General features: G+C 39.4%; 1 protein-coding gene across 1 annotated transcript in view; it reads right to left on the bottom strand.

Annotated features, from left to right (window-relative positions):
- PEPD (peptidase D) overlaps positions 1 to 13,221 on the bottom strand; it is a gene marked incomplete at both ends in the record, with an annotated part of 88,239 nt that extends 75,018 nt beyond the window's left edge. Inside the window, 2 exons of the mRNA XM_008939922.1 lie at positions 11,619 to 11,665; positions 13,146 to 13,221. Of these exons, the coding sequence (XP_008938170.1) occupies positions 11,619 to 11,665; positions 13,146 to 13,221 (123 nt within the window). The remainder of the gene's footprint in view (positions 1 to 11,618; positions 11,666 to 13,145) is intronic.
- Between the last annotated feature and the right edge of the window lie 2,250 nt (positions 13,222 to 15,471).

Raw genomic sequence — 15,471 nt, 5'->3', positions numbered from 1 at the left:
TGAGATAATGTGCAGGAGGCTACAGAGCAACATGTAAGATCTGGCCATATCACCAGAGCTCCAGAACACAGTACATAAATCTCAGGGTAGTGCACCTCCCCATAATATTTTGGAATAAACTTTTTGATGTTTGTCACAATATTTTGGAATAAAGTTTTGATCTGCTGAAAGCCCTCACAAAATCTTTAAAAGTTACTTCTTCATGCAATTATGCATGCTAGGCATAACTGAACCAAAACCTAATGTAACTTCCCTCCAATAAATTGTCACATTTCACTGAAGTTCTACACAATGGCTGAAAGATATCACTTGTGTCTGCCTGCACAAATGAATCTGCATCCCTTCACATGAGCCCAACAGAAAAAACTTACCCGTTTTTACTTGCAAGGTCCTCTGTTAATCTCTCAAAAACAGAAGCTCTTCATTTAGTGTTTCCCAAGTAACATTTTTGAGTATCATCAATATTTTAAACTTAGAAAAGTACCAGAAATCATGACAGATACAAATCACTGAGGGAAAAAAAAACCCCACAGTATAAATGAAGGTGACCCTCCCAGTCCTAGGGTTGGTGTATTTGGGACTGATTTGTCTTTATACTTCACTGCAGTACCATGGTCAGTGAAAGGTGCTTCAGCCCATCTCAGACTCGAACTTCAGAGATGGGTACCAGAACACTCCTCTCAGCATCTCACAGCTGCTTTCACTTTGCCAAAGCTTTGGAACACATGCTGTAAGTTCTATCCGTTTCATAATCGTTCTATCACAGTTAAGGACCAAACTGTACTAGGCACTGAAGAAAACACATGAGAAAATAGACAGAGATGGGGGCAGGGATATGCCAGGTTCGGATCTGCTCTTTTAAGTAATATAAAAATATTTTCATTTCTGCTAGGAATAATGCACATGCTTTGATTGGTAAGACTTAAAGAAGGACACACCAGAATTAAGGAAGTCAAAATGCACATGTGGCACCTCTTTGAAAAGAAGCAGATCCCCCTGAAGGCAAGCATCAGCTCCTGCTAGCCACCGCCTTCTGCAGACCTGTGGCTGGAAGACAAACATCCTGCTCGTGTTCACCAAAACATTTCACTCATGCATACTGCATATCAGATGCTAACCCGTGTTCCTAAGCAACACCACGCTCACTCCACATTCTCCCCGCTCTGCTACCAGTAGACAAGAGGTTTTAATCATCAATTCACAATGCACCCGACGTGCAAGAATCCCATCACGAGAGGTTTGGGCACAGCACAGCATTAAGCAGCATCAGGAAGCCTCAGTCCCTGTTTTGTCTTCAGCAAGGCATGCAGACTATAACTAAAAGACAGCATTGTTACTTTTGAGTTGTTTGTTAAGGTAAGTTTTTAAAAAAATCCTGGTTCAAACATAAAATGCTTGCAAATACAAGCTAAAAATTTATATTCTTGCCAGCAGGTATGGAAACATTCTTTTAGAGGTACTGAGGGTTAAACTTTTTTCTGACATTTATAATATTCAGTGCTGAGAAAAAAAAAATCTCTGCAAAGAATAATTGCTCCCACAGGGACCAATCCATGGGTCACAGTTTTTTTGCACTTGACGGCAACAGAGCCTTGAACGAGATTTTCTGTAAAACCTAGACTTAAGCTTGCAGCATAATCACAACGTTTGCCCTAGCTCTAGAAGCTGAACTAAAGCACCACTTCTACAGTTTAATTATTCCACATATGTTCCAAAAAACCCATGGGGAAATTTTATTATTCAGAAGAATAAATAGGGTAAAAATAAATGGTTTTTAATTTTAGCCAATTTTACACTCCTTATGAATTTTCATTTTTCTTACGCACGTTTAAGTCCATGGGAGAGAGGATTTGCCTTGAAGAAATAATTAAACTTTCATCTTCAGTTATGCTTCTTAGCAAATACACAGCCACCCACATAGCACATAACACACAAGTGCTATTCAGTGACACAGAAAGCCAACAAAATCACCAATGCTACATAATCTCCCTTTCAGTTTCATACTGAATACTTGAAATTTGAACTTCTGTGCAGCCACACAGAGGAAGCAGAAGCACACTAAGAGCTCAGGTTACAAGGACGCTGGAGTCCCAATATAGAGCTTAATTTGCCCTCAATACTTTTTTTGAATACTCGAACCATTATGTGAGAATAATGCAGTAATTCATCACATGGGATATGTAAACATACTACCTTAAGGATAATAAAAGATTGTAATAATTTATGGTGACAACGTCTGAACCAGATTTGGTCAGCTGCAGAAATCAGAATTTTTTTCTGGGAAGGAAGCTGAGGAAGCAGGACTGCATCTGGTTCAGGAAGATACGGGCACATTTTGCAACCAGATCTACCCATGACATCTTCTCCAATTCCTAGGAACATTTAAACACTCCTTTCCTAACGCAGGGGCCAAACAAATGGGGTCACAGCTACTCTGTAGGCAGGTCACAAAATCTGCATGTCCCCAAGCTCACTCCCAAACAAGCCACACCCTGTTTGCAGGGTCCTGCTGAGCCATTTACTGGCCCCAGGCCACACACCACCTCTGCAAGTGCTGCTCCTTTCTCCCGGAGCTCGGGGTGTTGTCCAGCACCTGAGCTGGCTGAAGAGAAGGGCAGACAGACCAAACACAAGAGAGGTTGGAAATCAGAGGTTAATGTAGACTGACGGGCTGAAATATAAGAATGGATTCATTTGCAATGCTTAATATGCAATCCTGCACTAGGGACCCAGAGAGCAGCAGTTTAGTCTTCCTAAAGATGCCAAATCTAGCTCCAGGGGACAATGGTAAGTGGTAAAATTACTACACTGTTCCCAAGTGCTACAACTAATATGTGAACTAAGCACAAAGTAATACAGACAGCCAACAGAAAGAAGTTACAACACCTATTCAGGAACCCTTTCAAGTAACAAAGACCCCCTTGCCCCACTGGCCCCAAATAACCAACAAGCTCACGTGACTCAAACAAATATCTGCAACAACAATGAAAACAGTGTTGGCCAGAACCTTCCTCAGTTAATGGTTTCTTGTCAGAGAATACAGACTTCCTTCTCACAAAGGCAGAATTTCTGATGAAACTCAGACAGCTCCTCTCTCAGCACAAACATTTCTGAAACCTCCCCTAATCTTGCAGGACTGGGAAGTAAATTCCTGAATGTCATTGCCACTTGCAACCACACTAGTTACAGATGCGTTCTTCTTGAAATTAATAAAGTAAAAGAACATATCCTGGGGAGCTGACCCAATCTAATACCTTGTCCCAGTGGCAAATCCTCTTTACAGAGCACATCTAGAGTTTAGACAGGCAAAAGGCTATCAGTAAGTCACATCTAACATTCTAGACTTCACACAATCCTAACATTTTCAACTTATAGGCACACCTTGCACCCAAACAACTTCACACAAATTTTACAAATCATGTGCTAACTAGAGGTATAAGAATGCCTGCCTACCTCTGACATACAGTGCTGACAAAGAGGACAGAGATCCAGTCCAGTACTCCTGGAAAGATTACATTTTACAAGAAGATTATACCATCTGAGAAGTGATGGCAACTGTAATTTACACTAACAGATTAACTTGTGGACCCTTCAAATATCACATACCTCATTGGTTCTCTTAAATACACAGGTTTTAGTAGATGAATTGGAAGACACAAAGTCAGTTTTCAGCAAAGCTCTTTGCATCCCTGACTTCCCAAGACTGTCTCAAGGCTCAGTTTGATCTACTCGGGAAGAGGTGTTAAAAGCAAAATACAAGTAACCTAGAAATAACGTTGAGTTTTGAAATAGCCCTCAACAGGGGCAAACTCCATTGAGCAGAAACATCACCTCTACTATCGAATATGACCCATGTTTCTCACCAGTCCTAAACCTCACCTGGTGTTCCTTTTGGCTCCTTTCTGCCCTGCTGTACGGCCCAACCTCAGCTGCAGACGCCGCCTGCCGCGCTGCCGGGGCAGCAGATAGGCAGCGGCTGGGCACCGACACTGCGGTGCTCAGCACCCTCCGGCACCCTCGCAGCTCTCACTTCTGGCAACCACCTGCAGCTTTGTCCCTTGCTGCCTCGACTGACTTCCCATACATATCTTTTTTTCAGTTTTTGTTCGTAATCTCAGACCTTAATAAGCATCAAGTTAAGGCTGCCATCTGCGAACAACACTTAAAAACCCACAGTCAAGACCTCAGTCATAAAAATTAAAACACATGAGAGTGACGCAACATTCTGCAAGCGAGGGCAAGCTCATCTGCATGGAGACTCAAACTACGAGAAATCATCACTCATCATCCCATAATTCTGATCCTGACCTTGCAGTTTTCAATACTGTTGATAATGGGTACACTAAAAAAAATTATCACCTGCCAAAATAGTACACAGTTCTGCAAAATTCATCCTCTAGAGAGATGCTTCAACAACAGAAACCCAAGCTAAAATAAAACAAACTAAAAAGAACCATCAGGATAGATGTTAGAAATGCTACTTAATAAGCTGGAAGGTGGCACTTGCACACTATGGTGATGAGGATGCTCTAAGCGCCAATTTAGAAAAGAATTTACGCAGGGGGCATGCCAGCAGCAAGGAACAGAATCCACTCATTTTCTTTTCATCTGTGCAAAATGGTTTTGATTTTCAGAAGGTCAGTGTGCAACATCATGTTATTAATGGACTGTCTTGGTATTCTACCCATATCCTTCAAGCTGGGCTTCTAGTCTCTTAGCATGATCACATGGCAGTTCTGGTTATCAAAAGATGAGGGCAAACAAACACAAAATCCTGATCTGTCTGCTTCAACAGTAATTAGCAAAAATTATTGAACTGAAGCTCACAATGCCGATAAAGCCTCACATATGGTAGAATCTTTACTTTTGACTTGTCTGAAAAAGCATGAACAAAATCCACAGCAAATAATAATCAGTTCAGCCTGCTGTCTTTTACAATGAGTTCCATTTCACGTATCTCCAATCTTAGCTTGTCATTAGTAATGCTAATTAGTTCACTATCTCAATGCCATGCTAGATTCAGTAAAAACGGAGATTATTGCTAATTTGAGAAGAAAGCTTGTTCTTCCCTCACTAATAGTAATATTCACTCCACAAAACACCCACAAAAATTAATATTGCTTGTAATTTTCAATGAGATTCAAAATTTAAATAAAAACTGACTACCTTTCGATTTCCAAAAAGATAATAAAAGGGTAATTGCTTACTATCACAGTACTAAGTAAATTAACAACCTCGCAAAGACATACAATGACAGAGCACTTAAAGCTGACTTCTGACTTGCTATGCACGCAAGCCCGGTTCTGTACGCGCGCACATTGCGTACATCCTTCCTCAGCTCTCTTTCTGAAGGGAACCATTTTCTCATACCAGCATGGTAATTGTTCCTTGGTATCTGTGAGCTGATAGAGGATTTTATTTTAAAGCTCTCACACAGTTGGATTCTACAATTTTTTTTGTAGAAGATAAAACCCAATTATATGGAACCTCAATCACAAGTCACAAAAGAGACCTGTGCAATTAAACAGCACTCTTCTACACAAAGAGCTAATTAAAGTGACATCCAGGAGGTGAACCAAGCTGTCCTCTACTGAAAGTGAGAACCTATGAGATTGCCACAGGATCTTCTGCCAAGGGAAAATCGTGGCAGATTACTGGGAATATACTGGAACTGCTCTGCTCCCTCCCAGCAGTTAATGGAGTCCACCACCAACCACCACAACCGCACAGAACAACATTTGAGGCAAATCAGGTCTCAGAGGTTTCAATGCCCCAATGCTTCCCTCCCCAGGAGGTTTCTGCCCCCCATATTTCTCCTCTCAGCTGGGGAGAGGGGCAGAGCAAGGTGACTGGAGCAGGTATGTGTTTGCCAGGGCTGGGGCAGCTGCAGCCTCTCAAAGGAGATTTATCACAGAGAAGCAGTCCTCCTAAGGCAGATGAGGCATTGAGACATGAGGTCTCCAGATTCAGGAGGTAATCCTCACCCCCACTTTTGCCAAGTCAAGTGAATGCACATATGCATTTGTGCCTCTGTGTAACAGAAGAGGAACAACACTCAGGGGTTTTCCAAACCAATTTTTTAATTGAGATTTGTTTTAAGATTATTTACAACCTAAATTCAGATGGATTAGGAAACCACTGGAGATAGTCTATTTTAAAACACCAAAGGACCAGCTGTACCTGAGGGAAGGTAGGCAGAAGGGAAAGGCTGCAGGAAATGTCTTTCTGAATCCAGGTTCTCTTCCCAGCAAATATATTATACCTGACTTCCCTCTGGGCTCTGGACACCTGAGATTCAGCGGCTTGCTCAACCTAAGCAATTAGCAGCTACCCAACATGTGCTGTCAGAGTTGCACTCAGCTACCTACCTGTCATTTCATACCATCATTTTTAGGAAGTTCTGGGTGACCCTGAGCTGCTGTCTCCCATCAGGTGCTCCCTCAGCACAGGTACAAAACCACCAGCAGCTCAGTCAGTCCCTTCTGTGCCGGCGCCAGCATGACCCCCGATGAACACAAGCTCCTGAGCTGCTGCACAGTGCAGACATTTTGCTATGTGTAAAACCAGAAATTGCTACTGATCCATTTTTTCCTTCATCCCTGAAACTAGATAAAAAGGCAGATAAATAATATTGAGTACAAGATTGTCTTAATACAAAAACCCCATCCAGACAGCAGGCAGATACACCAGACCTATCATACAGGCATGCAGAAATGAAAGAAAAAGAAATGCATTTTTTTGGGTGTGGTGCTTTGTTTTAAAACATGGGGTAAGGCCACCTTCCTCCTCTCTTGCGGGTATCTTTCAATGCATTTTAAAGTTTTAAATCCAGCCTTTTGATAGCAATAACCTACACTTAAAAACCTATCACCTCTAATTGGGAGGCAGCTTTGAGAAACAAGGCAGTCAAATCATTTTCAGGCTATGCAATGCTACCATTTAAAAACAAAAGTTAAAGGAAAAGAAAATCACAGTTCAGTGACTGAGCAGACTGACACGCTGCTTGATATAGAGTGCTGGGCTCTTGTTTAATCAAAATAAATCTTATACATAAAGAGTGGCGAGGGTCATCGCACAATTTAACACCATTCTCACGGCAAGAAACAACTGTGAAGAATCCACCAGTGTATTTTTGTCAATGGCAATGGGCATTCTCTTGCTCACCAGCCACACACACTTATGTAGAGGACTTACAAAGGCTATGCTTGAGCTGAAATTCTAAACAAAAACAAGATTATAAAAAAAACAGAAATATTTTTAAAGATTATTTGCTGCAGAAGTCAGCGACTTTCTCAAGAACGTTCAAAGAGCAAAATCTATCAGATGGCAAGTGGCAAATCCTGATCAGCTAAAATAATCACAATTTCACCAAAAGGAATTACCCAAAGGAAAATAAAATTATTCTGGCTATTTTCTCTTTTTCCAGTGCAATAATTGTATGCTTTATTTTCAGTTTGTTCCACTGGAGCAGAGGAGAGAGAGATAAATGAAAGATGAGAGCCATAATCCATTAGAGCACTCTCAGACTTCCACAGAGAGTGAAATTTAACATTGACAGATATGACAGCAACTCATCTCAGAGTCTAAGCTCTGCTTTGGAATCGGGGACAGCACTAGAAAGAACAGGGATAAAGAACTTAATCAGCCTCAGCTGGTAAAAGAGGCAAGGTGTAAAAATAGTCTGTAACCACTGTAAACCAAAAAGGAAAAACCTCTGTAGCCACCTTCTTGCCATTTTGTTCTTTAAATTGTCAGTGTTACAGCAGAGCAGAGTTTAAGTTTAGCATTAACAACGATAACATCCTCACAATTATTTGTATGGTTGTACAGACCTAGAAGATCCACTGCACTGTATACAGAGGGGGCATCTGTACCTTTGGGTAACAAGCTCTTCACCTGGCTGGCACATGCTCTGAAAAAACTCCAACCCTTCCCTCTACGCTCACATCTGGAGAACCAGTGTCACACCCAGGAATCTCTCCAGCTGACTGTTGGTAACCAGCTGCTGTGAGATCATATGGAACATCTATTCCCTTCCACCATTTGTATCAACCTTAGCACTGAAGCACTTAACATTGTAAGAAGGAAATGCAGGCAAACCTTACAGAGAGGAAAGCAGATGTGGAAATAAAGTGGCTTCCCCTAGCAACTTGCTAATAAAACCAATAGTGCCAGAGAAGTGCCCAAGAGCTCATATTCTTCTTACTTTGCAGCTTCTACTGATGGAAACAACATGCAATGTACTGTTACCCACCTCTGACACTGCACGCCATGCTAGCTGACTGCTCCTTTGTTTTAAAAGAGCCCACTCTACAGGATCAGGATCCAAGGGTTTGGATCCTAGGAACTGGAATCACAGTTATTTGCACCTCAACACTGTGGTGCTCCTGAGATCAGCAGTCACAGAGGGCTCAGAGACAGTCAGTCTAGGGAGATCATGGACATGGGAACAAGCCTTCAGGCCTGGCTTAGTGCTGTCCAGCATCATCGAGACAATGATGACTACACTGTCATTTAGCTAATTGAGGACTGTGCACACAGTCCTATCACAGGGCCTTCAGTGCTATTAAGAACAGGGGAAAGACCCACAAAAACAGGCTACGTATACAATAGCTGAATGTCCAATACTCAACGTAGGAAGTTGCTCTTCTGTTGCTACTGCATACACTTTCACCACATTCCCCAATCACGATTCCAAGTAGCCATCCAGTCTTAACATCATTGTATACAATACAAAGGGGAACAAATGAGAAAATGCACAGAAGATTCAAAACTTAATTTGGTAAATACTAAGCAGATGAATAGGCAACGCTCTAGCAACCGATAAACACTGTTCTAGATAAGGTATCTCCGGTGCTTTAGAGCATCCAGAAACACATGATTGTAGGTCGCAATTAGTACTTTCAGTGTGTATGTATGTATCTATATATGCAAAATATTTTTGTTTATATATACACACACTTTAAAAATTCAGCTGAAATCTCAGTTTGTTTTTTTTTTCCCATATCCTTCTTGAACTGAAGAGATTTCTTTTATCATTTTGCTGTATTTTAACAATATATTAACTACAGAGCAGTTTTCTAATTAAAAGTCTTTAATTAAAGAAGACTAATTAAACATAAGATAAGCACAAATACTAAACAAACTACTTCAGAGGAATCCAGTATCTGACCTACCAAAATGACTTCATATGCAATTACACATGCTGTGAATTCCTGCTTGTAGATAATTGCCTGGGCTGTCTCCTTAAAGTCAACCGACCACATATCAACGTTAAATAATGTCAAACCAAAAAAAACAGAAGTCAGGGTTGACTGGACTTGCAGCTAAATGTGTTCAATTTTTATATATCTCAGCATTAACACATTACTTGTTCAAAATCATTTACCAGTCTTTTACTTAGTCTTTCTAGCAGACACAGCCAGAATGGCTTTGTACCAAGAAGTACACACGCTGTACTCCACCATGCCAGAGAATGAAGCAAAGCAAGATGAGAGGGGTTTATTACCACATTTCCAGAGGTACCTATATTAATTTCAAAAATAGATAATTTCACAGCCACCAGTGGGAACTGCAAATGCACCTGGAGAAGAGTGCCACACAATTCAGAAAGCTTTCACAAAGGGAACGGAAGCCACAGAGAATCAGAAAATGAAAAACTTTTAATTGATCTCTTAAATACAAGTGTGAATACTTTTGATAAATCCATACAGACTAGGAATTTTGGTTCTCTTCACCCATTAATTCCAGAAGTACCAGAACTGCCAAATGAAAGCTACCTAGCCTCTTGACAAACAAATCAACAAACTACTACTATTTCAATGAAAATTGCCTGGCTTTGGATATTACCTGGTTTCAGGTCTTTGAAAGCTCCCTTCTTAGACCACATTAGTGGGTTTATCTGCATACAGAGTAGACATTTCCTAGACTGTTTTCTAATTTAGTTTATAAACATTTCAACCACACATTTCTTGCTAGAAAGGTGTGGGAATGACAGGTTTACATTTTAGGACCCTTTTCCCCTACACAATAAGGGAATAGAAACTAGATCAGGGATGAATTCCACCAGCACAGAAACTGAAGTTCTAATTACAGTCTCTATGTCAGACACCACAGAGGTAGTCTGCCAAGACCTCTTTCATTAGTGAAATAACCTCAGACTCTTTCAAGAGGTGTAATCTATCAAGACATATGGAAGAACAGGAGGCTATTTTAAACAGGTTTAATAGACAGTTTCCTAATGTATTTATTTTTTTAATTGAAAGACACAAATAGTCTTTTGAAAAGGTTGATGTGTGTTCAAGAAGCTAGCCAGAGAAGAATGAAAGTCCTGCAGACAAAATGCAATATACTTCACAGACTTGCAGAAGACTGTATGTATCTGTGTGTATTTGTTGCATGATATTTAATCCAAACTACCAGGATCATGACATTTAAAAGCTCTTGAGAATAAACTCTGATCCATGGAAATTTTTGATTACCATTGACTTCCAGAGGCAAAATTTCACTATCAGCATGCATAGTGTGGGCAGTGAGTAAAATGAACACACACACAAGTTTCATTAATAAAGTTAACAGGGAATGTATATAACATGTTTTGTTTTTTTCCCTGTTGCCTGGTGACATATATAACTGCAATCTGAAGTCCAGTCAAATTATAGACATGAGCCTACAGTGTGTAAAAATTTAAACTGTAGCATTAGTTTTTTCACATCGAGTATGTTCTAAGGGCATTATTTGGTTTTTTTTGAAATCTTGCAAATACTGAGGTCACTTTATTTTTCCCTCATTGGGCATGAAATTAGCCTGCTTACTAATGTTTGAAAAATTGCTGTCAAGAAACAACAGTAACTGAGATATCACTGCTATTTTCTATTTCTTCATTATGCAAATACTTAGAAAATGAAAAATACAGTATGGGAGCTAAAAATAAATGGATTTGGTGATCAAAATTGTGCTTTATAAGACAGGCTGCTGATGATTTACTGTAAATATTGATTTAAAAGAGGAGGCAATGTTTTCCTGATATCTAGACACATCACTACAGTAAGGAGAAGCCAATTCTTCCCCTATATGTCTGTAGATCATGCTCTCTTCAACCTAAGAGATATGTGCTGTATTCTGATTTCTTAACAGCTGTAGTAACATCCATTACATTTGTGAGATGAGCTCCTTGTACAGCCTAAGTACAGTCAATGCTGATTTGTAATTGCAGAAGTGTAATTGAACAGAGCCTTTTATAAGGTTCTTGAACACTCATACATGCAGACTTCTAAGCATAACAAGCATAAGGGCAATATTTATCCATAAACACTATTTCACTGGATGGCTCCAAACAATTACAACAGCTATTTCATAAAGCTTCTGTAAATTACTAAAACTCCAGGAAGAGAATTATGCTACACTAAACCATCACCAAAAAATAATCAACCATCACCAAATGGATATTTGAAACTGATGAAGTATCTCTTCAAAATAATGCTTACAACAGTCTTTCAAACAGCAATGAGCTCTCAGTCTCAACTGAATCAATGTCACTGCTCTGCCTCTGCTATTGCTTCTACCCATACTATAGACAGACTTTCTCTTTTTATTACAATTATTGAAAGAACTCTTACCTCTCCATCTCGTATTCTTTCATACCTGCTTTTACTGCCTTCATTACCTGTAAGATACATATTAACATGGGACATTCATAACAGGAGGGAATCTTATATTTATAAATTTATAACTTACGACTGACTATCTCTGGAGGAAACCTGTGTCACAAAAATATCATATGTACTTCATTTAAATTTACATCAGTAGATGCATTTTAAAACCACATTAGGAATCTAACTCATTTTAATCTTTATAAGTGCCTGCAGTCTCCAGAAATAAAGCCAGTTTAATTGCCAAACTACTATATCCTAACAAAGTGCAGCTCATCAAAATACCAGTGCTTAAATCTGAAACCTCTAGTGAACCTGGCAGCAAGTTCTTTTGTCTTACTTTAATGGAATAGTTGCAAAATCAAACTGTGAACTGGAATATACTACAGTGGGAGATCCTTTTACACTTTGTAATCTGAATCAAGAGAAAACCACCAGGGTTAACACTGTTAACCTTTAAGTCTGATTTTGTTTTCAGATCTGCAGACTGCACACCAGTTTTATTCCTTTGCCTGTTTCTGTATTATAAAAGTTCTAGGCAGCTGCTCTACAGAAAAACATTATCTCAGATCTCGTAAGATTATTCAAGGATGATGAAGGACCAAGGGGAATGAATGCAAATCCCTAGACTTTGCAATTCTACGATACTAATTTTAAAATGTTTTACACTGCACAGTTCCAAAATCTGAGGAGCAGAAGCCAAGACAACAGTTGAGTCAGTAACCTCATCAGCTACTTCTACCTAAGCTCCCTCTGGTCATCGCTCAGAACTCAGCATCTCTGCATCACTGTATGCAGAGAAAACAGCACTGACATATATCTATACCTATATATTTATGTGTGTGTGTCTATATATATATGATGGATAACAGCATTGACACCTAAGTTCATTTTGTCATCTATACCAGTAGAGCAAGGTGATCCCACTGGCGCACTGCCAGGTCCAACCTGAGTAGACTTCCTCAGAGGATGGATGTGTCTTTGCCATTCTGCTATATCAACAGAATAGCACCATGAAGCACTGTACTGGGGGACATACCCATCTCTAAGGAGCAACCTAAGGAATACTTGCACCATCCTCCACTGTGCATGGAAAAAATCCTTCAGTTTGTAAGAGTAAACTGCTAGTTAAAACTTTTCAGAGCTGGATGCACTGTCATGGGCCAAAATAATCTTCTTGATCTCTTCTTTGTCCATGACTATACAGATATTTGTGCACACAGGACAGATAGATTGCAAGTAGGTCACCTTCTGCTGAGGCTCCAGCTCTTATCCAAAACCACACTTCATTTCTCACACATCACAAATGCACCAGTGAGTTCAAGGACAACGCAAGGTATATTACTGGGCTGTAATAGGAGGGATATTATTCTCTTATTTCTATCCAGACTTTCCATTATTTTATTACTAACTAATTCAGGGTTGCTGGGAACATTTTCTGAGTACCACTGCTACACTAAGAGCAAAAATTATTAACAGTAAAGGATCCATTACCTCTTTATGAGCTTCACTGGAGATTTTATTGGTGTAGCGCAGAACTTCCAACTCCATGTCTGTCTTAATCACACGACTTAAAGAGAAGTAGAATAGATACCAGGTTAGGTTGAAACTTCACAGCTTAAGACTATGAAAAAAAAAAATATCATCACCTAAGATAAAATTAGATCACATACACCTCAAGAGTAAAGAGCTACTACAGTATTCATGACAGTGAAGTTTTGTTGGCATTGATTCACCATTAACAAAACAACCTTACAAAAGGAACTCACACGCATTCCAAACATCAGCCTGCATTATATTTTAATACTAATGAACAAGTGGTCCCAACAACATTTTTTCAGCCAATTTCTACAATACATTAGGAACAAAAGTAATGTATTTTTTCTTTTGTCATGGCTCAAATTACTTCAAACAGAATGTTTCTACAAGAACACTTGATTTACTTCTTAAACACAATTTACATGAAACTAGTTTACATAATGAAATTCCTAGAGCTCCAGAATTTCTATTCAGCACAATCCTAACTCTCACCTACCTGCAATATCTCAAAAAGGTGGGAGGCTGGAGGACTGTGAAGAAATACTATTTCTGTTTATTATTAAAAAACAAACAAACGAAATCCCCACCACACACACACAAAAACAAACAAACAAACACAAAAAACACACAACACAAAAAAAAAGCCCAACACCATATGTGAAATTCAAAAACCACAGCAGCAGTAATTACAGCCACGATGTCCATACTTTTTCATATGCTTCTGGAGGGGGGAAAAAAACGAAAAACACAAACCCAAAACAAACCTCCAAAAACCCCCATCCCGTTGTTAATGCCTTAAGAGATATTGAATTTGTGTCTATTTATGAGCCTTAACACTTTGTTCTGAACTCATCTCAAAAATTTACCATTAAACTCTTTTCTACTTACACTGCTTTCTAACATGTATTTCAAATAAAAGCAGCTATTTAGTGTGATATGAACAGGAGGCAGAGATAGTTCCATAGGTTCTATTAAAAATCACCTGCTCTTTGCACTGCTACACATACTAATTTCCTAATATTTCTCAAAGGTACCTGTGAAGTACATACTCTTTACAAAGAACAAAACTACATTTTGAATTGCATAAAAAAAATTTAAATTGTGTTTTCCAGCTCCACACCAGATTTTGCAGCAGTTACAAGACATCGTAACTGTTAAGACTTTGAAACTGCCACCAAGACATCTGCCTATTATAACATGATCCTACCCACACTGCTGTAGAAAACTATTTACTGTATTTCTGCTCCTGTAGTTTGTTTTAATGAGTCCAGAAACAGGTTTCTCAGCCATCAGTGCCTTTGATGTGTGATAAGAGCAGTTCCCACAGACAGCACTGGCATCACTCTACGGCACAGCCACTCCCCTTCACACACAACTTTCCTGGCATGAGTAAAGGTACCTCTGCAAAAGTGCTGCTACCAGTCAAAATGCTCTTACAAACAAAAACACAGCAGAGGGAAGTGGATTGACAAGTCTTAGTCAATTGGAATGACACAGAATAATCGTTATGCACATTGAGAATGAGAAGTACAAAGTTTTAAAATTACATGGAGGTGAGAAAATTACACTGGGATGGTTTAACCTTCTCACCATGGATGAGGAAACAAAACTTCGGCTTTTCAAACAAGACATAAAGAACAGTAGCTCAAATGTATTCCTGTAAGAACAAGGTAGCAAAGTCTTATAGATTATTTTTTTTTAAATCCTGTTCTTTGGAAGACTGCATGTGCTAGCAGGATAGATTAATATCTGTTTGATGTGCCTTTATATTACTTTCAATATACAGTACATACCCCTGATCTATAAGTGCCTGAAAAATAGGTTGGTTTATAATTCAGCTGTCTAATCTCTTTATTGGGATCAGCTAGCAATACAGTTTAGGAACTGCTCAACAGCAAGCACAACCAGTGTTAGAACCTATTTTACCCAACTATGTCACAAGGCTTCCGGGTCAAGGTGTTTATTTTAGATTGTAACTTCTCGGGTATCTTTTTGCAAATACAAATTCATGCTGAGCCTCAGACAAACCTTTCATGCAACGCATCACCTTCAGTTACACAAGTTCAAGCACCAAAACTTTTCACAGAAAATGTTTAGGCATTCTGAGAGCAACGAAAACCACTACCCAACCCTTAGCTGGGAAGAGAGGGAGGATGTACAGTTGTGCAGGGAACACAATCTACTTCAGTCTCTGCTAGATACTGAAAAGAAAAAGCCACTAGGCTTCTACGTTGTCTGTGGTGGTACTGCTGATGGACTTTCCAGCAGCATATCTGGGTAA

This window comes from Merops nubicus, unplaced genomic scaffold (assembly GCF_000691845.1).
Source record: "Merops nubicus isolate BGI_N331 unplaced genomic scaffold, ASM69184v1 scaffold3395, whole genome shotgun sequence".
NCBI classification, from domain to species: domain Eukaryota; kingdom Metazoa; phylum Chordata; class Aves; order Coraciiformes; family Meropidae; genus Merops; species Merops nubicus.
Note: the sequence above shows the minus strand (reverse complement) of the source record. Positions and strands in the feature narration are given on the sequence as shown.